Genomic DNA, 26,006 nt, shown 5'->3' on the forward strand with positions numbered 1-26,006 from the left:
TTCAGTATCTGAAGTAGTGACTACTATAGGAAGAAACACATTTTGTTTGTCTTTAACAAAGTAGTAGACAAGTGCACCTTTAAGACCAACTAAGTTGTATTCAGAATGTAAGCTTTCGTCTGCTCTTAAGCAAACTTTTTTTTTGTCTGATGAAGTCTGCTTAAGAGCAGAGAAAGCTTACATTCTGAATACAACTTAGTTGGTCTTAAAGGTACACTTGTCTACTGCTTTGTTCTATTGCTTCAAACCAACAGGGCTGCCTTCTGTTAGTCTTTAAGATAGCGCAGGACTCTTTTCTCTTACTACTGGAGCATCCTCCTCGCTCATCGCTCCGCCTCCGGAATAACAGAATACGCATGCTCAATAATCAATATGTGCAGCCTAAAAGGACTGTGAGAGAACAGTTAGCCGAGTTGTACAAATACATAGACCAATGAGAATGGAGTGACGTCACAGGCCAAAGGACCGCTACCTCTCTACTTCTGAAGGAGTTTCTAAGCAGAATTTTAGCCAATGAGAGGAGGGCAGTTTTGCTTCTGTCCTATCGGAAAGACCGGGGGAATTGATTCGTAGAGCCACGTGTAGGAAGGGGTCAGGCTGCGGCAGCATGGCGGCTGGGAGCATGAACAGGAAAAAGCAAAGGCGAGATGTTGCTACTGCAACGGCTGGAGGAATCGGACGCAAGAGGCGAAAAGTTAGTAAGAGATAGTGGGGGAAAGGACAGGCCGGGCCGTCTCCTGTAGTTGATCTGGCCGTGGAGTACTCATAGGATGGATGTGTAAGAGTTTGCACTCCAGGATTATCGAATGCTTGGGTCAATTAATCCAACGCATAGTTCTGTCTTATCTGGGTGGCAGGCGGGCAAATGGGGGGAGGGACTGTGTGTTTTTGCGAGCGCACTGGTAGAAGGGTGGGATGAAAATGCAGTGGACATATTAAGGTAAAGGTAGTCCCCTGTGCAAACTCCAGTCGTTTCCGATTCTGGGGTGATGTCACATCACGACGTTTTCACGGCGGACTTTTTACGGGGTGGTTTGCCATTGTCTTCCCCAGTCATCTACACTTTCCCCCAGCAAGCTGGGTACTCATTTTACCGGCCTCGGAAGGTTGGAAGGCTGAGTCAACCTCGAGCCGACTACCTGAACCCAGCTTCCGCCAGGATCGAACTCAGGTTGTGAGCAGAGAGCTTGGACTGCAGTACTACAGCTTTAACACTCTGCGCCACGGGGCTCCTGTTATTGCCTGCTAAATTCTGATTAGAAGCTAGTTCTGCTGAATTCAAGAGAATCTTATTCTTTGGTTAATATGTTAGGCAGAGTAGTTTCAGGAAGCTGCCTTACTTGTATGAATAATGGTATCCATCCTTGCTTGGGTAGCCCAGGCTCACTGGATCTAGTCAGATCTCATAAACTAAGCAGACTAAGCCATGAATATTATTTGGCTGGGAGACCACCAATAAAGTCCAGCGTCACAACACAGAGGCAGGCAATGGCATGCCACCTCTGAAATACCCTTTGCCTTGAACACCTTATGGGGTTGGCTGTGACTTTACTGTGCTTTCCACCATCACCAGAATAGTATGTGTCTTGTGACTTTAATGATAGTTTAGGAAGCAGTAAGAGTCTCTCAAGATCATCTGTGAAACATAAAGCTACAAATGGATTTTGAGCCACAATCTTGTAGTTCACACCTTGTCTGCATCAATAGTTGGACATTTTCTGCTTGGTAGAATTGTTGATAAGGATTCTTCTATATAAGTGGGAACCTGTGATATTCCCATAGGAGAGACTCCTCCTTCCCATCACTTCTGGTTCTCTCCTTTGGGATCAGTAGAGGGGCTGGGAGACTCATGGTGGTGAGGGACCCGCATACTCCCTCAATGCTGAACCTGGCAAGGTTCCAGACCCTACCACTTACCATGGAGCTTGGCTACTGGAAACTGCCTCTGCTGTGCCTGGGCCCACTGTAGTTGCCATTGTCTGCCTCCACACCTGTGGGTCTTCAGGGGGTGCTGGCATTGGTTGTTGTTGCTGTGCTTGGGCAGCTGGGCACACAGGAAAGATACCAGTGTTCTCCTCTGACTCACCCAAGCTTGCAGCTGTGACTGGTGGCAGCCACAGCTGATCTGCAGCAGCTGCCTAAGCACGTTCTTTGCGCATGTACAGAAAATGCGATTATGAGGTGATTTAAGATTACAGATTTTTCTGCAAACTTGGGGAATCCTCCAAGTTTGAAGAAAGATGTGTTTAGTATCCATGTGGCCCCAGTCTACAGATGGAGGCATGGATAACTAACAGTATATTGGTGTAAAAGTTCTGGCTGCAAGGGTTCCTCGATTTTTAATCAAGCTGCGGATTGTTTGCTATCTTTCCTGCTTTTCTACAATACCAGAGAAAGAACATTGTGGTCTGGAGTGGTAGTTCTATCTAATAGAGTTGAAGCTGTTTTTAAAAAAACATCTCTTATCTTCTAGCTTCCAGTGGCAGAGGAGAAATCCTGGCAGAAAACTGGCTTCAAGCTGAATGAGGAGATCTCCAGTGACTCCGAGCCAGATAGGTAATGGTTCACTCACACGTGGGTATCTGTCTGGCCACAATGGGTCACGGGCTGCAGGTCTAGATGGACCATTGGGCTGATCCAGAAGGGCTCTTCTTATGATATCACCCATTTGATATCTTTCCTAGCCTGGCCAGGGCAGTTGTTATACGTTCTTAAATAGAGCCGTAGCCTCAGAAAGGTAAAACCTTATAGGATCATAGAGTTGGAAGGGACCCCCAGGGTCATCTAGTCCAACCCCTGCAGAATGCAGGAACTTCACAAATACCTCCCCCTAAGTTCACAGGATCCGCATTGCTGTCAGATGGCCATCTAGCCTCTGTTTAAAAACCTCCAACGAAGGAGAGCCCACCACCTCCCGAGGAACCTTGTTCCACTGAGGAACCTCTCTGTCAGGAAGTTCTTCCTAATATTGAGGTGGAAACTCTTTTGATTTAATTTCCATCCATTGGTTCTGGTCCTACCTTCTGGGGGCGCAGAAAACAATTCTGTGCCATCCTCTATATGACAGCCATTCAAGTACTTGAAGATGGTGATCATATCACCTCTCAGCCTCCTTATCTCCAAGCTAAACATGCTCAGCTCCATCAACCTTTCCTTGTAGGACTTGGTCTCCAGACCCCTCACCATCTACGTCGCGCTCCTCTGGATCCATTCCAGCTTGTCTATATTTTAAAATGTGATGCCCAAAACTGAACACAATACTCCAGGTGAGGTCTTACCAGAGCAGTGTAAAGCAATACCATCACTTCATGTGATCTGGACATTATACTTCTATTAATACAGCCCCAGACTGCATTTGCCTTTTTAGCCACTGCATCGCAGTGTTGACTCATGTCCAGCGTATGGTCCACTAAGACCCCTAGATCCTTTTCACACACACTACTGCCTAGACAAGTCTCCCCCATCCTATAATTACGCATTGGATTTTTCCTACCTAAATGCAGAATTTAAAGAGGAATTTATTCCTGTTAAAATTCATTTTATTGGTTTTAGCCCTGTTTTCCAGCCTGTCAAGGTCATCCTGTATCCTGTTTCTATCCTCTACTGTATTTTCAACCTCTCCCAATTTAGTGTCAACTGCATATTTAATAATCATTTCCTCTAGTCCTTCATCCAGATCATTTATAAAAACAGGTCCCAGGACAAATCCTTGAGGTACTCCACTTGTCCCTCCTCTCCAAGTGGGTGAAGCACTCTGTAGGTCATTCACAAGCACTCTGTAGGTGCGATCTGTCAGCCAGTTATAGATCCACCTAACAGTAAGCCTTACTGAAGTCAAGATAAACTATGTCTACAGTATTCCTCTGATCCAGCAAAGTAGTCACTTTCTCAGAAAAAGAGATCAGGTTAGTCTGACATGGCTTGTTCTTGAGAAATCCATGCTGGCTCTTAGTAGTCACAGCCATCCTTTCTAAATGTTCCAGGACTGACTGTTTGATTATTTGATCTAAAACTTTTCTAGGTATAGATGTCAAGCTGACAGGTCAGTAGTTACCCGGATCCTCCTTTTTTCCCTTCTTGAAGATGGGGACAACATTTGCCCATCTTATGACTTCATTCTTGAGATATACGTAAAGAAGTTTGGTCAATAATATTGCTACAATCAGTTCTTGAAATCTGCATATTCTGTGTATATATATATAGGTTGCTTTAACAGCATATAGAGATTCCTCTGCCCCGTGTTTCAGAAAAGCAGCTGAGACTCTTTTGCTGTGATAGTCTTGAAATGTTTTTGTTTAGCAAGGAAGAGTGTTTTGTTAGTTCTTATTTGCCATATAATAGAAAATATTTTATTTCTATTGTGGTAAGCCCCCTTATTAGGCTTTAGGGTGTATTTTTTGGGTGTTTTCATTCCAAATACATTTTGTTTAATGTTCTGAGATGTTGATGGATGGCTATCATAACTAATAAATTAACTTTGACTAATCAATTAGAGGGAGTAGTAGGGTGGTTTTTTTAATTAATTAACTTGACTTAATACATAGTGAGTCAGACAATAAGGGGGTTGAAGCGGATGGTGAGGCAGGAACTCAAGCTGCAGACTAAAAATCTGGATGGGAGGGGGAGGCTGTCCGGGGATTAGTAAGACCATACCGGGCATAGGTGTGGATGCTCGGCCAGGGGATTCCAGTGCTCCTGGGGAGGGGAAGGTGTGACGGTGGGAATAGACAGAAGTGTAATGGAAGGAGGCAGAGACAAAACAGTGCTCGGCCCCCTTCCAGTCTACTTCCCATCCCAACGGTGACAGGTAGTGGGGCCAAGAGAAGAAGAAGAAGATGATATTGGATTTATATCCCGCCCTCCACTCCGAAGAGTCTCAGAGCGGCTCACAATCTCCTTTACCTTCCTCCCCCACAACAGAAACCCTGTGAGGTGGGTGGGGCTGGAGAGGGTTCTCACAGCAGCTGCCCTTTCAAGGACAACTTCTGCCAGAGCTATGGCTGACCCAAGGCCATTCCAGCAGGTGCAAATGGAGGAGTGGGGAATCAAACCCGGTTCTCCCAGATAAGAGTCCACGTACTTAACCACTACACCAAACTGGCTCTCCTCCAGTGCCAGTCTCTGTCATTGGTGTTATGCAACACCAGGTCCATGAATAATAAGACCTCAACCCTTAGGGAGTTCCTGCTTCGGCAGGATGTGGACCTGGCTTGTGTGACTGAGACCTGGGTGCGAGATGGGGAGACGGTGGCTCTCTCCCAGATGACCCCCCCCCCCGGGCTACTTGGGCTTTCATCAATCGCGGACTAGCGGGCAGGGGGGAGGGCTGGCGTTATTCATACAGGAGGGTTACTTCTTCCGGGCTCTCCCGGCCCCAACGATCAAGGGTATTGAATGTGCTGGTCTAGCGTGGAATGTCGGAGAGGGGTTGGCGATCTGGCTGGTGTACCATCCACCTAACGCACCAGCCAGCGCCTTACCATCCCTGATGGAGGCAGTGGCGGGCTGGGCGTTGGAGTACCCAGGGCTTATGGTCCTGGGTGATTTCAACGTCCATGCTGATGACACGGCCTCCAATCAGGCGATGGGTCTGGTGTCGTCCATGGCGACTCTAGCACTCTCTCAATTTGTTACGACACCCACGCATCCGGCCGGACACACGTTAGACCTGATCTTTGCGTCTGGGATTTTGGTGAACGATATCGCGGTAGAAGCGGTACCATAGTCGGATCACCTAGCCCTCAAGGCCCGTATGGAGACACCGCCTCAACCCTGTATGGGCGGAGAGCCTATTTTGGCTCACCCGCGGAGCCTAATGGACCCGGAACGGTTCCAAATGGCCCTGCAGGATCCCTGGCCCCCTGGCGATTCCCTTGATGACCTGGTGGAGGCCTGGCAAAACCGGCTATCCAGGGCAATCAATGAGATCACACCTCAATGTCCTCTGCGCCCCCGTGTGAGGCTGGCTCCATGGTACACCTTGGAGTTACGCCAGCTGAAACAAGGGCTCAGACGACTAGAGAGGCAGTGGTGGCATACTCGTGAGGAAGCGACGAGAACATCCTACAGAACGTTTATGAGGTCTTATGAGATGGCAGTCAAGGCCGCGAAGAAAGCTTACTTTGCGGCCAGGATTGCGTCTGCAAATTTGCGCCCAGCACAATTGTTTAGAATAATTGGAAATCTTATTGCACTGCCTCAAGGCAGACCAAATGTGAGAGAATTAGAGATAGGCTGTGAGGCTTTTGCGAAATACTTTGCAGATAAAATCACGTCGCTCCGCCAGGACCTGCCTATCACATTGGATACAGTACAGGAACTTGAGGCTCCGTGCCTGTCTTCTGATTTCGTTCTGGATCGCTTCGACCCACTCAGCCTGGAGGAAGTCGACGGAATTCTCTCTTCCGCACGCCCAACAACTTGTGATTTGGACCCTTCCCCCTCTTGGCTGATTAAACCTTGCCAAAGGGAGCTTAGATGTCCTTTACGGAACATCATAAATAGATCCCTCTCTGAGGGGCGCTTTCCAACACCCTTGAAAGAGGCTATGGTCCGCCCCCTCCTGAAAAAAAGTACAGCAGACCTGGCCGAATTGGCAAATTACCGACCGGTCTCCAATTTACTGCTTCTTGGTAAAATAATTGAGAGGGTAGTGGCGTTGCAGTTGCAGGGTTTTCTGGATGACGCTTCCATCCTAGACCCTTGCCAGTCCGGCTTTCGCCCAGGTCATGGGACGGAGACAGTGCTGGTCGCCTTGGTAGATGACCTCCAGCGGCATCTGGACCGAGGCGGAATGGTGGTGCTGATGCTATTAGATCTGTTGGCTGCATTCAATACGGTCGACCATCAGCTACTGACCCGCCGCTTCACCGACATAGGGGTTAGGGGTCTGGCCCTACAATGGCTTTCCTCCTTCCTCAAGGGATGGGGACAAAGGGTGGCAATCGGGGGTGAGCTGTCCCAGAGGCACACACTAGAATGTGGGGTGCTGCAGGGAGCAGTTTTCTCCCCGATGCTATTTAACATCTATATGCGCCCCCTTGCCCAGATTGCCTGGAGGTATGGGCTTGGGTGTCATCAATATGCAGATGACACCCAGCTCTATCTGCTAATGGACAGCTGGCCTGACTGCGTTCCAGGGAACCTGGGCCTGGCATTGCAGGCCGTGGCAACCTGGCTTAGGCTGAGTGGGCTGAAGCTGAACCCGACGAAGACAGAAGTCCTTTGCGTGGGCCGCGGCGCCCTAGGGAGAGAAATACCTCTCCCGGTTTTTGACAGTGTGCCGCTGAAAGCGGCGCACTGGGTCAAGAGATTGGGGGTTCTACTGGAGCCTTCATTATCAATGGAGGCCCAGATAGCAGCCACTGCCAAGTCGGCGTTTTTTCATCTGAAGCGGGCAAGGCAGTTGGCTCCCTTCCTGGAGCGCCGGGACCTAGCAACAGTGATCCATGCAACGGTCACCTCAAAATTGGATTACTGTAATGCCCTCTACATGGGGCTGCCTCTGTGCCGAACCCGGAGGTTGCAGCTGGTGCAGAATGCGGCAGCTAGGCTGTTATTGGGGCTCCCGAAGTGGGAGCACATACAGTCGGGGCTACGCAGACTGCTCTGTTTGCCGGTTACTTACCGGGTTCGTTACAAATTGCTGGTTATTACCTTTAAAGCCCTATATGGCCGAGGATCTGCCTACCTGAGGGACCGTCTTTCCCCATACAAACCCCAGAGAGCACTGAGGTCAGCAAGGAAGAACTGGCTATCCCCAGACCAAAGGAGGCAAAACTACAAAATACTCGCACATGGGCCTTCTCTATCGCAGCTCCACACCTATGGAACCAGCTCCCAGAGGAAGTGCGAGCCCTGCAGAGCCTTGACCAGTTCCGCAGGGCCTGCAAGACCACTCTTTTCAGGATGGCCTTTGCCAGCTGAGTGACTGATGCTAGGTGACTTCTACCACCACTATTTTTATGAACAGAATTAGCACCTGAAATGTTTTTGTTTTAAATTGGAATGTTTTAAGATTAATGTGATTTTAAACCCTTGTATAATTATATGGACATGTTGTTAGCCGCCCTGAGCCTGCTTTGGCGGGGAGGGCGGGATATAAATAAAAAGAGAGATGCTTCCATGTCTTTTTCTTTGCTCTCTTCTCACAGCCCTCCAAAGAAAAAGAACAATGAAGCAGAAGAAGAGATTGATGAGACACCACAAGAGAAGAAGCTGAGATTAGCAAAATTATATCTAGAGCAGCTTCGTCAGCAAGGTGAAGGATGGGCTGCCAGGCAATTAATTCAATTGTCTTGAAGTCAGACACTTAAACATGAGCAAGCTCAGAGGTGCATGGGCTTGTTCCAAGTTAGACCACTGCTACATCTAGGTCAGTATCAGCAGCACTGACTAATAGTGATTCTCCAGAGTCTTAGGCAGATACCAGTCTTTTCCAGCCTGTCTTTGGCTAAAGACACCACAGATTGAACCTGGGATTTTGTGCATGCAAAGTATGTGCTGTCCTGATAAGTTGTACCTTACACTAGTATCAAAAGCTCAGTTCCTATGTATATGAATAGAAATGTATTTTTCAAGAATGCTTATGCTGTATACTGGAGAATGGAACAGGTGCTAAGATTTTGTCCTTGTGAAAGTTTCCTGAACATATAATAAATCTTAAAAGGGTCTTTGAAAGAACTTCGCACAAAAAATTCTATGAAAGCAGTTTTGTTCTGCGCATTGAACTGCATATACTAAGTGGTCATAGGCAGGAGACGGCCATACACAGCAGCTTCAAATGGCAACCATATTTTTGATGTGTGATATCTGGCCACTAGTGTGTTGGCTAATGTCTGTGCCAGAGTAGCTTGGTCTTTGTGGGGGCAGAGATTGTCTGTTAAGTGAGTAGCACAGGCTGCCTTTATGCATCCTTCCCTCCCACTGTTAATTCTGATCTGTTTCTGTGCCATGTCCCTCATGTACAGTTTGGGTTTTGTTTTTGTTGTATTGCTTGAGCAGAAGAGGAGAGGGCAGAAGAAGAGGCCTTGGAAAGGGACCTGGTTGCTGGCCGACTGAAGGAAGATGTGGTGAGTGGGATACTTGGGGTGGGGTTGCAGAAGAGCTGCTCTGACCTTCTCTTGCTCATGGATGGGGGCATCAAAATGAAGGACTCATCTTTTCATTTGACCTAAAGAAGAAGATTAATCTCATTAATGGGTTGGACAGAAACGCCTTCCATGCAGGGACTAACTGGGCTTAGCTCTTGCTGCTGTGTGGGCAAGACTTATAAGAACAACAGGTCTTAACCCTTGTAGAACCAAAGGGTTTTTTGTGAATTAGAAAGAACAAGCAGTCCCTTCTGCTGGGCTGGACTCAGTTTCCAGGAACAAAATGCATTTTTGAATTGTTCCCCTTGCATTGCACGGCTGAGAATTTCTTGCTTGGTTTAAGCCAATCCAGCTGATTATGGAAAATGAAAGTATCTATTGTGAATCCTTGAATAAAACTTAAATTTACCTTTGTAGCAACCTGGTGAGAACTGAGCTTGCTGACAAACCTGACTCACCAAGTGTACATTCCCACTTTGTTGTGGTATTACTGGGAGTGAGTCACAGAGGAGCTACTAACGTGCAGATATTATAGATTATGGGCAAGGACAACATTATATGGTAGGCCAATAATTTTCCTCATGGTATCTTTGAATGCCATCGTTTCCCGCAGTCCACAAACTTAAAAAGATTTAGGGACCTTGTCCTAGTCTCTTGAATGTGTAGTATTTGTATATCTAGTCTGAATTTTTTAGAGTATTTGTGGGTGAACACATGAAGCTACTGTTAACCAAGTCAGATCACTGGTCTACATTGCTCAGCATTGGTGTACTGTGACTGGAAGTGACTTTCAGGATTGCAGGCAGAAAAGTATCCCAGCATACCTTGCAGAGATCTGTTTAACTAGAAATTGAGGGGATCAAATGGACCTTTTGCTTGCAAAACGTATGTTCTGTCAGTGAGCGTTACATGATTTCATCCTTAAGAGGTCTGTGGTGGCCATTATAGTGAATTCTCAGTATTTATAGGATACTTTCAGTGTTTGAAGTGCTGCATTTACATCATTTTATTGTAATCTTTGGAACAGACTTATAAAGTAGGCTGTCATTATCCCCATATTGCATATGCAGGGTTGAGGTTGAGGCCTGAAATGGAAAAAAATGACTTGTCTAAGGTTACTGCATGAATGTGTAAGAGGTGAGACTGGAACCAAGGAAGCTGTGAAATGACAGCACATTTCTTAGCTGGTGTGTTAAGTTGCACCATCTCTCTGCTTTGTGGCATTTCAAGAAAACAGTTCTAGGCTTCTAAGAGGATAAACCTTTGAATTTTCAGTGTTAATATTATATACAAAAACATGTCAGTTCTTCAGAGTTTTAGGTATTCTGGAGTTCTGAACATTCAATATCCAGTATAGCTGTGGGGTTCACTGGCCGCCTTACTTCTCTGCACCTTTGCAAAAAACTTATCTTCACAATCATACAGTCTAGCAACTTACAGCTGTTTTGTTTTGTAACACTTAGGAAGGAGGATTCTGATGGCTCTTAGTGGTATATAAATGCTGAGTCCTATGCATATATTTTCCCAAAAAACATTGTTCATCTTTGCTTATTTCTAGGTTGCTTGAGGGGACAGTGGGAAAAGAGAATTGCAGTGATCACTCTGATTTTTGTTTCCTCTTTCTCCTGCAGCTTGAACAGAAAGGGAAATTATGGCGACAAATTGCCAAAAGCGTAAGTAGAAATCACTTCCCTACAGAACCTGAGAGCAGTTACTGCTGTTTCTTGAAGTAGAAGATGTTTATTTTCTCTGTCAAGGTTCCTTTTCTGTTTGATACTTCTTCAGCTTGTTTTTCTTATCCTCTGGTGTTAAATAAATTGTTCTTCTTTCTTATTAGACATTGTTTTGAGCTGGTCAGGTAGAAAAGATGTGGCAGCTTTTCTATGTAGTAATCCAATCTAAATGCTTAGATTTCCAAGAATGTGCATATTTGGTTGGTTAGATGCTCCATTTTAAAATTTCTGCCCTGGTCTTTGTATGCTACTATAGTATGGGAAATGTCATGTTACTGGTATTGAGCAGTGTGACAATACCCCACCTCCTGACCTAGTAACTAGGTGCTTAACTTTCATACCCTACAAGCTTCTTTCTTGTGTGTGTGCTGTACTTGCTTATTTTTGGGACTGCTTAGTCTTCAATGAGGGCAATACCTGGACTCAGGGTGCCTCCCAGTCTTTATGTTGCCTGTTATGAGGGGATTATAAGCTTGAAGGAATTACCCAGTAGGCTTGATGGTAACAACTAAGAAACAGGTTTATTTCAGTAGTATGCATGGCTAGGTTGTTTTCTTTGTTTCCCTTTTCTCCAGCCCTCTTGAGTGTCATAGTAACAAAGTTACTGGAGAGCTGGAGCCTTAGAAAGCAGGTTTCTTGTTTGACTAATTCAGATTGATAGCATGGAACAGAAAGGCTTTTAACTGTTTTTGACATGAACAGCACCACTTTTCTAACTATCTTCAAAATACCTGAATTCTCTAATGGACTCACTGCCTAACCAAGTAGACCTCCTAACCCTTCTCCCACTAAAGTACAGCAGCCCCCAACTCTATCAGTTGGCCAGAAGTTAAACTGCCAATTTCATTTTTCCCTCTTTCAACATTCCCAGCCCACCTTTTCTGGGCTTTAGGAAGGCTTGGGAAACTTGGCTATTTTGGTGAGCATTTTGTTGATAGCTTGTGGATGCTCTCTTATGGATCTGACTGATATATGGATAGTTAACCTTGTATGTTATGAGGTTGATGATATTTTCCAGATGGGTTAGTTAATTGTTTTGTTATATGATTACTGTTTGAATGAGCTAATTACAACATTATTATCTAGTATGCTGTTCCTCCACAATAGCCACTATTACCACTAGGCACTATTAAGTTGGTGATCCAAATATTTGTCTCAGCTCTAAGTATGGCAAGCTCTCATTGCAGAATTACAACTGATGTTTGGGCCTGAACATTGATTTAACTGGTTCTCTTAACAGTTGCAGCTTCCAGACAGAGCTGACATCCAGGTTCTCCGAGGACATCGGCTGCCCATAATTTGTCTAGTTGTATCACCAGATGATAAATATGTATTTTCTGCTGCCAAAGACTGCTCCATCATCAAGTGTGAGTCTTGTTTTCTACAAAAGGAGAAAGTTTCTAAGGTGGATATCATTGACAGTGTTTGGAAAATGAGGCCAGAGAGAAAGCACCACTGCACGTTCTGTGGGACATACCCTTAATAATGGAAGGCTCAGTTAGTCAAAATGGTACCAGATGTTGAAATCCACTTCCTCTTTGTGCTTCTTGGGGAAGTAAAGAGACCCCTTCTAGTAACATCAACAAAATATAGCCTAATTTTGTCAGTCTCCTTCCACTATATCTGCCTTTACACATTCTCAATGTTGTTCCTCCTGCCTCTTGTATTCTCAGCCCTGGAAATTCTGCTTGTTCTGCTAAGAATTAACAAGTTATTCTGACAAATGGCTTAGCTGCAGAGTGGCCTGCATTGCTACAAGGCACCTGATGCTGAAATAGGGCTGGAACACAGAATACTGCAGCCCTTCACAGAGCTGCGGCTGTATAAGTTGTGACTTCATTGGGCTTAGATTGGAGTAATTCTGGTTGGATCAATCTGTTGAAACACAGATTGGCCTGCTAGTGATGACTAACCAGACAAAAAATGTGTTATTTAATCTAATGCAAGAACTTACAAAAAAGTGTGGCTGGTAGGTGTTTGCCATGTGTCTGAGGGAAAGACCAATGCTTCATCTAAGATACTTCTGTTGCACCAAGCACTGTCTTCTAAAACCAATTTTTGTATATTCATCTTCAGTAGCAATATGTTTTCTATGTGAAAATTTAATGAATGAATCTGCCAGTTTATAAAACCTTGGCCCCTCATATCTTCAGGATCACCTTTCCTCTTATGTTCCACCATGACAGCTTTGCTTATCTGAGCAGGGCCTTCTGCATGTGCCACCCTGCAATTGAGCAAAATCAACAACTGTCATAAGTATGCCTTCTCAGTTGTGGCCCTCAGCTTGTAAAATACTCTGCCTGAGGCGGTCAGAAATGTTCCCACTGTCCTGGCTTTCCACGAATAATGCAAAACTGAATTATTCAGGGTGGCTTTTTTATGTAACTGATTAGGGCCTGTTGTATAAGGGTGCTTTGGTAAAGATACAGGGACTATGGACTAAACTGCTATGTATAGTGCATACTGTCTGTTGCTGTACATATGATCTTATTATGTAAATTTCTGCATTGTTTAACCTGTCATGTTAATACAAGCTGTGTTTCAGCTCCATCTCCAGACTTCTTGTTTCAGATTTCTATTGCTATATATATATATATATATATATTGGCTGTCCCATCCTATTGATTGTATTTGACTTATGCTGTGTAATCTGCCTTGCATCTCAGTGAGAAGGGCAGATTCAATGTAAATAAATAATACAATTGCTAGCCTAACAATGCAATTTTATGCAGAGTTCCTGCAGCCTAAGCCCATTTATTTCAGTGGGTTTAGGTTGAAGCAATGCTGCATAGGATTGCCTTGTAAGATTTCTTTAATAGAGTAACAACTGAGCTTGAAAACCACTTTTTTTCCCTCATAAGACTTAAAAGCTATGTGGCTGTCCTGGTGTAGATGACTGGGGAAGGCAATGGCAAACCACCCTGTAAAAGTCTGCTGTGAAAATGTGAAAAGCAACGTCACCCCAGAGTTGGAAACGACTGGTGCTTGCACAGGGGACCTTTCCTGTCCTGGTGTATCTTTTTTTGACTGATGGATGTTCAGTTCCTGAGTGTCTGTGATTTATAAAAGGCTCGACAAAAGGTGCTGCTTTATATGGATCTGAAGCCACTGGGTCATGTAGTCCTGTAGTATTCTGACAAGTGGCTGTTTCAGAGTTTCCAACAGAGGTCTGTCTTAGCTGTGCTTTCTCAGATTCTTTAATTGGAGTTGCAAGAAGTTTGATCTTAAAACCTCTTATCCATGCAAAGCATGTGCACTGTCAATGTATGGTTCCTCTCATGCATGTGGTATGTTACATTTGTGTCCAAACTAATCCTGTCATTAAGATCCTGCTAACCTTTTGGGTTAGGGAATTTATGGCTTGACTTAAGACCATGCTATGGGTTGAAAGTAGTCTTTCTGAAGGTGGTTTCTGAACACTTGTGGAGATTCATCTGATATTCTCTGAATTATATACACCAAATTCTGTAATGATGAAGTCAGAGCTACATTAGCGGGAACTTTTCAGATTAGCTTCAGCTCAGGTAACTTTTGTAAAGTGCAGGTGTTCAGTGAATGTTGTGATGGTGTTGGCACAATGGGCATGAGGTGCACAGGAAGGGAGTATAGAAGGAGTTCTTTGAAAATTAACAGGGATGAGTGTGTTCAAGCCTCTAGGTTAGTGGCTCCCAACCTTTTTGGCACCAGGGACAGGTATCATGGAAGCAATTTTTCCAGGGACCAGTGGGGGGGGGGGATTGGGTTTTTTGCCGCCCCAGGTCAGCTGACTGGTGGGGGTCTATAAACGAAAGGTAGGAAGGTCACAGTAGTGCTGCCCCTTCTGCCTGGTTGGGACCCAGGCAAATGAGCCTGAGCCTGTTAGGGGAGAGCGGAATATGAATTTGATAGATAAATAAATGAAATTAGCGTGGCCTCTCTCAGGGGAGGGGAGGCAGCTTCAGAGGGAGGCCATGCCTCATCTTTCATCCTCCTGGGTCCTGGTGGGTGGTAGGGCTCTGCCTTGCAGCCCCATTGCTAACAGGCCATGGACCTGGACCGGTGCGGGGGCTGGGGTGACTGCTGCTTCCAGAAATTGAGTGCATTCTGTTGAGCATCACAGCTGCAAGAGTAGAATGCCCAGCAATGTGCTAAAATAAAGAAGACGACTGCAGGTTTGTACTCCGCCCTTCTCTCTGAATCAGAGCCCTTATAATCTGGCCATTTTTATTCTGCCTAAGTTTGCCAGTGGAAAGAAAAAATTAATAAAATTCATTACTATGCATTATGAAGAGATAATCAGTAGGTTGGGATAAGCCAGGTAATAAACATATCAGAATAAGGTGAATTGAGAATGTTGATAGTTTATAGATGAAAATGTGTCTTCCTCCCCCCATCCTTTCAGTTCAGTCTGTTCAAGGAAGTCATAGTTCATGCAAGTGTAATCCATTTGGTTTTAGAAAGTCAGTAGAGGATGGCCACATGCCAAAGTGTTTTTCAGCCTTCCTTCTTAAACAGCGTACATTTGTGAAAAGTGGAAATAGGGTTTTTTGCAACACACTCATATTTCTTTTTAAAATTATTGATGCAAAAAGGTGGATTTGAAATGCATTTTAACTCTATTGAAGTTATTATGTCACCCGTGAATAGGCATGTTTTGTCTGAAGGGCATTTTGATCTCCATGTATGATTGTTTTTCCTACAGAGCTGTGAATGCTGGACAATGTGCTTTTCACATTTTAAGCCAGGGATTCTCAGTATGGTGCCCATGGGTACCAGGGCAACCACCTGCACTTTTTCTGGTGCCCACCAAGTGTTTTTAGGACATGGGTGGGGCTAGGTAGGGCTTGTGCCAAGCAAGGCTTCTCATTGACTTGGAGATTTGATTGGCTGTGCAGGGTTTTTAAGGTGTTACTCTGGCAGCAGCTGCCACCATAGCACAGGAATCTACACTGTGTTACTGAAGTTAAGCTGTAACTGGCTTCACCTCCTGTGACATCCACTTTGTTGCTGTACCCACCATACCCTGACAGAATTCCAAAAGCACCTGCAGGCTCAAAAAGGTTAGGGACCCCTGTTTTAAGCTCTCATGCCAGTATGGAAGTTGTTCTTTGGTCACTACTAGGACTACATCTGTGCCTCCCCATCTCTCTCCATTTTTACCCCCAAGTCCCTCCAAGGAACTCAGGATTGGCATACATAGTTCTGCTCCCACAGCACCCTGGGGGATAGGTCAGCTTAGGGGAGATTGACTGGACTCCCTAGCCAGAGGTTCTAGTGGAGCAACTCCAGTTTGCAGAGCACTGGGTTGATGGAACATGAAAAGATTCCCAAGTAGTGATTAAAGTGGTTTAAAGCATGTGTGATTCTGGGCTTTGTCCAGCTAAGGATTAAATAGAACTTTGTATCTCTTAGGGGATGTGGAGAGTGGGAAGAAGCTGCATGTGATCCATGGAGGGAAGAAGGTGACAGAGGAAAGTCATGGCCATACAGCACACATCCTCTCCATGGCTATCTCCTCAGATGGTAAATACCTGGTAAGAGAACCTACCAACCTCCTATTCTGAGAAACAGGACATCTCTCCCACATACTACTAACAAAACACACAGTAGAGCTGCTGCTGCCACCCTGGTTTGCAGCACAGCTGGGTGTTAACAGTCTCTTGATTTGAAGGCACTGAGTGATGACAGAACCAGCCCATCCATCTGCATGACTTGTCCTTGACTGAGTCTCTCTATTACTTGTAGCAGCAGCTATTGGTATTGAGGGTTCTTGACACAAGTGTTTTCTCTTGTCTGCCTTGACTAGGCTACGGGAGATAAAAACAAACTCATCATGATCTGGGAAGCTGCAACCTGCCAGTACCTGTACAAGTTCACAGGTCATCGTGATGCTGTGTCGGTGAGTGATTTGAGCCTGGCAGAAAGAGTTATGTTGTAGGGCAGGTGCACACAGGATTTGACAGGAACATAATTTTTATAGGACTATTTATGCTGTTTTCTGATATGAAGGGAGTATTATACAAACCATTTCACATAAACCTGGGGGCAGACTTTGTAGAAATATCCAGGTTTCCTCAGTCAGCCAGCTACAATTGGATCTTCACAGAACTGCACTCTGGCTAATAAAGTCAGTGTTATTGCTAGCTGTATTGATCTGATAGCTAATACAGATTTTAAAAGATGTTTTGGTGTGAGTTGCCTTGTTCTATTCTGGAAGGCTAGATCAAAATATGGGACTAGATATTTGTTACATCTATGCAGGTATGTTTGTTTCTGAGGATGTATTTATTTGTTTAGGATTTTTCTATGCCACCTCTTTAACATCCTGCTCAAGGCAACTTACAATTAAACTGGTGTCACAGTATTTAAAACAATACATTGGACAGTGTGATAGATATTATTACAGTCATTAGACCATCTATTTGTATATAGTTATAATTTTAAAAAATGTATACAGGATACAAGATATACAGAATAAAAAGTTAAAATTGGTGCCTAGTTAAAATACAGTGTCCATGATCTAAGTATCAGTACACGGAATCTAGCTACTTGATAAGTGATCTTGGAATTATGTTGTTGAAGCCTTTCACAGCTGGAGTCCATTGGTTGTTGTAAATTTTCCAGGCTGTGTGGCCATCGTCTTGGCATTGTGAGACTTGACATTCCACCAGCAACTGTGACTGGCATCCTCAGAGGTGTAACTCATAAAACTGGAGTTCTTTCTGGGACAGATTGAGAAGAAGTTGATAGGCAGGTAATTTATATCTACTCAGGCAGGTGAAGTAGGGATGAGTCATTATCTTGTGGGAGCTTCCTGTCACAGCCCTGGAAGCATCCACAAGATAATGACTCAGCCCTACCTCACCTGTCTGAGTAGATATAAATTACCTGCCAGTCACAGTTGCTGGCAAAAGATCAGGTCTCACAATGCCAAGACCACAGCCACACAGCCCAGAAAATCTACAACAACCAACGATCTTGGGATTCTTATCAGATAAAAGGTATTCAAGCCTAGCATTATTTGTGTAACCATTGGACACCATAAAAGCGATCCATAAAATAGAGGCAGACCATTTAAAAAAATTGGTAAGATAAAACACCGGATTAAAAGCCTGAGGGGAAAGGTGTGTTTTGGCTTGGTGCCTAAAACAAAGTAAAGTAACTTTACCAGAATTGTGAATTGCCAAATGGGAGTGGTAGTAGGAATCAAATATGGAAATAGCCTTGGAAGTAAAAATCAAAGATGAATAAAAAGCAAGTCTCATAAAGCAGTTCTGTCCCTTCCTCTGAGGATAATTCATTCCACAGTCTCCCTCCTACCCCAGATCTCTTCCTGTTCCTTTGTGCAGGGCCTGTCTTTCCGAAAAGGCACACACCAGTTGTACAGTGCTTCCCATGATCGATCAGTCAAAGTGTGGAATGTGGCAGAGAATGCCTACGTGGAAACCTTGTAAGTTGCCTGCATTCTGTGTGTATTCATTAGATTGGGGCAGCAATCCTAGGAGTGAATTTAGCATATAATGGAACTGTAATTATCAAGTACCCCTCTGCTGGTTATGGCACTGCTCATGGGGGTGAGGTAGGTTGGCCTCTGTGATCCATGTTGTTGTTCTTCATGGCTGCTGTGCTGCTTGAATAATTGGTCAACATTTGCCAAACTGAGTTTGTTTGGTTGTGCACAACTGAATAAAGTGCTTGCATTGGAACCCTGTTCCTAACAGCTGTGGCTTTCTAATGTGACCTTTGTTTATTGAGAAGCAAAGACTGAGTGGGAAGCAAAGAATCCGCTTGGCTGCCTGCAAAGACAGTTGACAACTGTAATTGTCTACAGAAAGACATGTCTTCATATAACCACCCTGTCTTCAACCAGTGTCTTTTTCTAATGGCTTATCCCCCCTTCATCCAGTTCATTGTGTCCAGAAGCAGACTCTGGCAAACATGTCAGGGATACATGGAGCTCCCTGGATACTTTTACCATTGCTATATGTTGTGGTGGGTGAGTTTGCCGTGACATTATTTCCCTTCAGAACTGTGAAAAGCAGAGGAGCCTGGACCCTACTGAGTGTGCAAGCCTTCAGGGCAAACCTTTCCTTTTCTGAATGCCAGTTACTAATCCGGCCAAATAAAGCAAACTTTGTTCAGTCTTAAACAAGGAGTTGTGGGTGGCAGGCTCTAAACTATGAGATACTTGAAATATATCCAGAAGAAATGCTGGTCTTTTAAGTATGCATAGTTCCTGATGGAATCTCCTCTGCTCTCTTTCTCTTCAGGTTTGGCCATCAGGATGTGATTACAGGACTGGACAGCCTGAGCCGGGAGTGCTGTGTCACATCAGGGGGGAGGGATGGCACTGTCAGAGTCTGGAAGATTCCTGAGGAATCTCAGCTTGTATTCTATGGGCACCAGTAAGTATGAGAGTGGTCCCTGTTCAGGAATTACTTCAGATAGACTGTACAGAGTGGGAAGGGAGATCCTATGCTTTCAGTGCAATGAGCTATGATTGAAAAGCCTCTGCCACACTTTTCACTGCAGTCCTGCCATCATTTGCAGCTAAAGATGTTTGCTGTTGGCTCTTGGAGACTGTGTAGGAGCAGGAGGCTACATCATTTAGTTGTTAATGTCTCTTTGGAACTTAGCCGCTGAACTTGCATCCTTTTCTAATCCTGTCCTGAGGCAGTAAGCCTCTGTGGGTCTAGATGCAGGAATAGTGAACTTTATTTATCCAGTCTAGTGATTGGATTGTTAGATTGGAGTTCTGATGCTATGGTTCCAATAAATGCGTCATCTGAGGTTGCTGACATCCATGACTTTGCTGCTTTCAGAGAGCAGAGCACATACAGTTGAAATTATTGGATTTAGAAGGAGGTTACTACTTTTTAGGATTGCACAGGTAATTGTTGGCAACAAAATAGCATCCAGTGCCGGTTAACTAGGTGGTGTAACTCTTTGGTGGTGGAGAATGATATTCTTAGTCTGAGCCTCATTGAGGACAGCATCTAATATGTTTGAACTTCTTCATGGGAAGATTACCCATTAAGATGACAGATGAAACTTCTACTCTTGTGACTATTCACATAATAATTTGGGTAAAGAAGTCTCTTGTTTCAGCAGCAGTGGTTCTCAGATGTATGTCCATTCTTGTCCTGCATTAATATACACTAGGTGAAAGCTAGATTCAAGTCCAGGAGCACCTTAGAGACCAACAAGATTTTCAGGATGTGAGCGTTCAAGAGTCAAAGCTCCGTTCATTAGATAGTGTTGCAGCTCATGCTCCAAAACTCTTGTTGGTTTCTAAGGTGCTATTGGACTCAAATGGCTGGATGGCTACAGCAGAGTCGGCTGAAATTAAATCCAGTGAGGTCCTGTAAATGAGCGGAGGGGTTGTGGGATCAGGAATCTGGCTCTCAGCACTCAGTGGGGTATCATTGGCACCAGTGCCAAAGGTGAGGAGTCTCGTGGTGATCTTGGATCCCTTGCTTTCTATGGAGGCCCAGGTCACCACATCTGCCAGATAGGCCTTTTACCATCTTCACCAGATCAGGCAGCTGGTTCCCTGTCTCACCTCTCAGGGTTTAGCTACAGTGATCCTCGCGATGGTGATTTTCCAGGCTGGATTATTGTGACTCACTCTATGTGTGGCTACCCTTGAAACTGATTCAGAAACTGTAGCTAGTGCAGAATATGGTGGCGCACCTGCTGACAACACCATCTGTGCGGGTGTGCATCCAGCAGGCACTTCACTGGCTGCAAATTGAATACTGAATCTGGTTCAAGGTTATGGTATTGACCTTTAAAGCCGTGCACAGCCTGGGACCAGCATATCTACGGTACTGCCTCTCTCCATATGTGTCCTGGAGAGCCTTGTGTGCCATAGATCAACACCTCCTGGTAATTTACAGCCTGAGAGACATCTGCTTAGCCTCAACCAGGGCCAGGGCTTTTTCGGCCCCAGCCTGGCTGGAAATGCTCCCACTGGAGATAAGGGCCCTACTACAGTTCCTCAGGGCTTGTAAGATGGAGCTGCCAGGTCTTTGAGTGAGGTGGCAGATGTTAAATCATTTCAGCCTCCTCTGCTTTTGGTACCTGCCCAGTGCCTTCCAGATACCATCTATTACTTATGAGACATTGTTGTATATTAGGGTACCTACCACCATTTGATTGAAAACTGTTATAAATCAGGCCATCTATTACCACCTGTTAAAATGCTACAGGAGACATTGGACTGCTAGTGTTGCAATGCCATCTTGTTTTAATCATTTAAATTGTTTTAATATTATCAGGTTTTATTGTTGTTATGTTGTGAGCTGCCCTGAGCCCACTCATGAGGTAAGGAGGGATATGTATCATAATAATTTGATAATAAATCCAATCAAGCTCTTCCAACATGGCTACCCTTCTGAAACTGGATTAAAGTTATTTGTCTAAACTTTGCAAGTATTGGCAATGGAGTAATCTGGCTACCAAATTCTTCAGGTTACTTCTTTTGAAAACAAATACATAGAATGGTGGTCTTCTCTTTTGTATTAGGGGTTCCATTGACTGTATCCAGCTGATCAATGAGGAACATATGGTGTCTGGGGCAGATGATGGGTGAGTAGCACCTGAAATATTGATCTTGCCACAACACTGTTGTTTTGCCCACTGGCTCTTCTATGTGATGTAACCATTTGTTTTCTTCTTCTTCTTAAGGTCAGTAGCCCTCTGGGGTCTCTCAAAAAAGAAACCACTAACCACAGTGAAGCAGGCCCATGGTTTCCAAGGTGCACAAGGCTTGGAACAGCCCTATTGGATCACTTCTGTTGCTGCTTTGCTGAACAGTGACATTGTAGCTACAGGTGCCTAACGCTATGAGACTCTTGTCTTGTCCTTTTTCTTTTGGGGAATAGAGGAAAGTGGAATGGCCTTTATTTTAAGGCATGTCACGGGAACTAGATGTATGATTCTCTCCTTGTGGGACACATGATTGTGTAAAACAGATATGTAAAGAACTGCCTTCTGTGCTGATTTGTCAGTGAGGTAATGCTGACTTAACAGATCTGATTTGGAGGCAAGTTAATGGGTTGACTTCTAAGCTTTCCACTATTGAAAGGGGACAGGCGATTTCCTCCAATTCTTTTTTCATGCTGCAGTCCCCCCCCCCCCCCAAAAAAAATGTTGTTCCTCAGAGTTCTCTATTCAGCAAGAGCAGAATTTCATGGAGATTAATGCACTGCAGTAGGAAAGGGGCACAGGGGAGGTTCCATCAGTGGATGGAAAATTTATCTGATCTTATTTTCAGGATTCTTGTTAATGCAGAGCCTTCAGAGAATATTTGCTTCTTCCTCATGCTCTTACTGTTAGAACATCAGTTAGCTGTGTTGGGCTTTGGATGGGGAGTAGGCTTTGTTACATTTATAAATAAATAAGCTATTCAAGCCCCTCACCTTTTGGGCTAATACTCTCTAGCTCTTCTGATCTTGCAGCTGGCATTGGCAGAGAATGCAGCTGGCTGTTGTGGAGAAACCATAGTTTTTAAATCCTGAAGACTGTGGGCAGCGTTTGCTGCTTAAGTAGCAAACGTTGCTGCATTTATGGAAAGGGTTTTTTTATCTGTGTAAGATGATCAACTGATAACTTTTTATTAGAATTCAGATTCTGGTTTAGAGTTCCAGATATAGGCAACAGCTGACAGATCAACTGATAACTTTTTATTAGAATTCAGATTCTGGTTTAGAGTTCCAGATATAGGCAACAGCTGACAGATTTGCCCAATTACATCTGTCCAAGATGTGTCGAAACAGATCACAGGAATAAACAAGATATGCCAAGTCAGGATGGGGTTGATTCCAGTAATATACTTTTTATAGACTCAGGTGAGCTGGATGACAGATTAAATGTTAACTTTGTACTCTAGAACTAGTAACTCAGCTCACCTAGGAAAAAAAACCCTTCCTTTCTTTAATCCCTTTGGATCCAGAATATGAAAGCTAGCTCTCACATGCTTTTTCTCCATCAGGTTCTCACAACACTGGTGTGAAGTTGTGGAAGTGTGGAGAGGGATTCCGGAAGCTGGAACCACTTTTTGATATTCCCCTGGTGAGAAAAGCACATGGGTGGAGAATGTCTTTTTCATAGATAAGAGTTCCACACTGAAGGTCTAAAACCACTAATTGCACAAGGCAAATAATAATGGTGTCAGATTGTAACTGAGCCAAAAAGTCTTCTCATTCTGGTCTCACCTTATCCCTGGGCTCTGTCAGCTGTCTGTTTGCAATATTGAATTTTATTTATTATTTTCTTCATTTATACCCCCCACCGCCCCATGGAGACCCAAAGTGGCTTAAATCATTCTCCTCTCTTCCATTTTATCCTCACAACAACCCAGTTAGATAGGTTAGGTTAAGAGTGAGTGGCTGGCCCAAGATCATCCAGCAAGCATCCCTGGCAGAGAAAGGATTTGAACCTGGGTCTCCCAGGGCCTATTGGCACTCACACTGCTGTAAAATACTTTATAAATGCTTATTTTTGTGCAGCTGCATTTTCCTCAAAGCAGTTCATATATAAACTAGATTAACAATTATGTTATAGTAAGCCACAATACAGAATCTGATTAGTTTTTACAGATATTGAAAACATGGTCATTGTCCTCTGTACTATTCCAGTTTCCTGGTAAAATTTCCAAAATTTCAGAACTTTTAATCTGTACAATAAAAATAGCGCACCTTTACATTAGTGAAATGCTGGTGCTTTAATTATCCTTATCTAGATTCTTCAGGAGTAGCTGACTAATCAGAATTTCAACTGTGAGACAGATATTGAGATAGTAGCCATGATGGCAACTATAGAAAAATCTTGAAGATTAGTAGCTTGACTGTCCTGAGGAAAGAAACGATAGCTTTAAAATACATAAGGGGAACAAAGGGTAAAATGAAGTTAGAGTGTATGTAAATTTTTCAGTAGAGGAAAGGACCTAGTTTAAATCAAAAAGTTTCTGCAATATGTCAAGCACTTCTGGGTATCTTAGATGCTTACCAGTTGGATCAGTTACCAGTTGGATCAGTTGTAGGGATGGGCATGGGCCAGCTCACAAACTAAAGTTCATGACTAATTTTGGCCGGTTTGTGATTTTCAAAGTTAAGTTTGTTGTAAGTTAACCAGGATGAACTTTTCATGAACTTTCAAGCTGTTCATGGAGGTTCATGCAGTTTGTGAGCGGATACGTTTCCAGACAGACTGTCTCCACTCAATCAAAATGTTTACAAAACTTCAAAGTAGCAACTTAGAGGGCAGGTAGTGAAGCATCCCCTACAAGTTTGGTGTCCCTAGCTTGCACAGGATGTGTTCTATATGCTGCAGGTTCAGGTGCATATAGAACAGACTGTGTGCAAGCTAGAGACACCAGCCTCACAGGGGATCTCTAGCTAACACTCCTCTACCTGCTCTCCAAGTCTGGTGAGGGTTGGATTTACAGGGTCTGAGTTACAGCCCCCTCCAAAGAAGATGCCCCTAGGAAAGTGCTTTCTGGAGAAATCCAGTCCTCACCAAACTGCAAGATTGGTGTCTCTAGCACGCTGAGGGGCATTCTGTACACTCATGAACCCCAAATAGCATTTTCCCAGTTCATGCCTATCCCTAATCATTTGCACACTTTGAACAGGGATGGAAGGCAAGGTGTGACTGGTTCTGCTGACACACGCTGTTGGGTGACTCATGCAGCCAAGGAGTGACAAAGGGGAGGGGCACAGATGTCTAAAAACTCCAGAGGTGTCACCTGTTGATGGCTATATTGCTGACCAACTTCTAGTGCTTAATGTTGTCCTTTTTTTCCTCTATCAGGTTGGCTTTGTTAATAGTTTGAAATTCTCAAACACTGGAAATTTTCTAATTGCTGGGATAGGACAAGAACACAGGTATTCCAGCCATCTTTTCTATTTTATCATCCTCTGTACTTGGTTTCCAGGGGTGACAGCATAAGATGTGTATGCTACCAACTTTAAACCTAGATTGAAACTGTCTTGGGTTTGATGACATTATTAGGGTTCTCTTAGAAGAGTCTTAGCATCCTTAGGGTAGAACACCTGGCAGTAATTTCTGTGAAACTTTTTTAGCACGCTTATGCCCAGGGCTTATTTTGAGCAGGAACGCAGTTCCAGCTGGCTTGGCATCAGGGGTGTGTGGCCTAATATGCAAATGAATTCCTGCTGGGCTTTTTTGTGGAATGGTAGTGACATCATGGGGTGTGGGCTAAGATGCAAATGAGTTCCTGGTGGGCTTTTTCTACCAGCTACATGAAGATCATTCCACATTTGACACACAACTGATTATGGGCAGTGTCTGTTTACATCACTGAAAAGCTTGCTGTACAGCAGCAGAAACAAACTGCTGTTAAATCCTGTTTGACTGTATAATCCTAAACAGCCTTTAAAGCCCATGATGTCAGTGGATTTAGAAGGACCTCACTGCTCTTGAAATTGTGCTGCTAAATGCTTTTTGGGCATTTGGGCTATGGGACAAGAGACCATGCGGAAGAACAAGGAATTGCATGAAGAACAGAAGACAGCCTTTCGTTTTGTAGACAGTTATTTGACTTTTTCATTAACCAAACAAAACATTTCTCATTTTGGCCCTTGCTTTCCCATTGCCTTGCATTATGGTCTGTTGCAAGTCCACTGTTCTTCCAGTTTTACTAATCTGCATTGGTGACAACATCTTGCTGTGTGTTGGAGCCATGGGCCAGAAAGGTTTACTGGATCATGCTTAGCGATGTACATGCAGTGGGGCGAAACATCTCTGTTCGGGTTTGTTTTACAGATTGGGTCGTTGGTGGAGGATCAGGGAAGCCAAGAATAGCATCTGCATTATCCCACTCAAGAAGACAGCAGCAGGCGACGCAGAGATACCTTTGGAAGGGTCCTAACATTCTTCCATGTTCTTTGTTGGATGTTCTTATATTAACCTATATATTAAAACTACCTTATCTCTTTTTTGTAAAATGGCAGTGGCGGTCTCTTTATTATCCTCAAAAAACAGAGGTGTACTTCCTAAAATAAAGAATGTGCAATATTTTCTGTGGCAGGGATCCCCAACCTTTCTGAGTCTGCAGGCATCTTTGGAATTCTGACACGGTGGTGGGTGCAACCACAAAATTGCTGCCGCAGCAGGTGGAGTCAACCGTAAAATGTTGGAGTGAGGTTATGTTTAACTCTTATTATTTTAACTCTTC

The 26,006-nt window shown here is 44.1% G+C and overlaps 1 protein-coding gene across 1 annotated transcript; it reads left to right on the forward strand.

Moving 5' to 3' along the window:
- Window positions 1-415: 415 nt before the first annotated feature.
- Window positions 416-25,776, forward strand: RRP9 (ribosomal RNA processing 9, U3 small nucleolar RNA binding protein). The gene is made up of 15 exons (XM_060239983.1): window positions 416-694; window positions 2,474-2,556; window positions 8,154-8,260; window positions 9,004-9,071; window positions 10,724-10,765; window positions 12,066-12,192; window positions 16,217-16,338; window positions 16,611-16,703; window positions 18,154-18,254; window positions 19,075-19,209; window positions 21,332-21,394; window positions 21,494-21,639; window positions 22,800-22,879; window positions 24,620-24,693; window positions 25,595-25,776. The coding sequence occupies exons 1-15, from the start codon at window positions 608-610 to the stop codon at window positions 25,698-25,700; spliced, it is 1,434 nt and encodes a 477-aa protein (XP_060095966.1). The 5' UTR covers window positions 416-607; the 3' UTR covers window positions 25,701-25,776.
- The last annotated feature ends 230 nt before the right edge of the window (window positions 25,777-26,006 follow it).

The sequence above is a fragment of the Heteronotia binoei genome, chromosome 5, assembly GCF_032191835.1.
Source record: "Heteronotia binoei isolate CCM8104 ecotype False Entrance Well chromosome 5, APGP_CSIRO_Hbin_v1, whole genome shotgun sequence".
NCBI classification, from domain to species: Eukaryota; Metazoa; Chordata; class Lepidosauria; order Squamata; family Gekkonidae; genus Heteronotia; species Heteronotia binoei.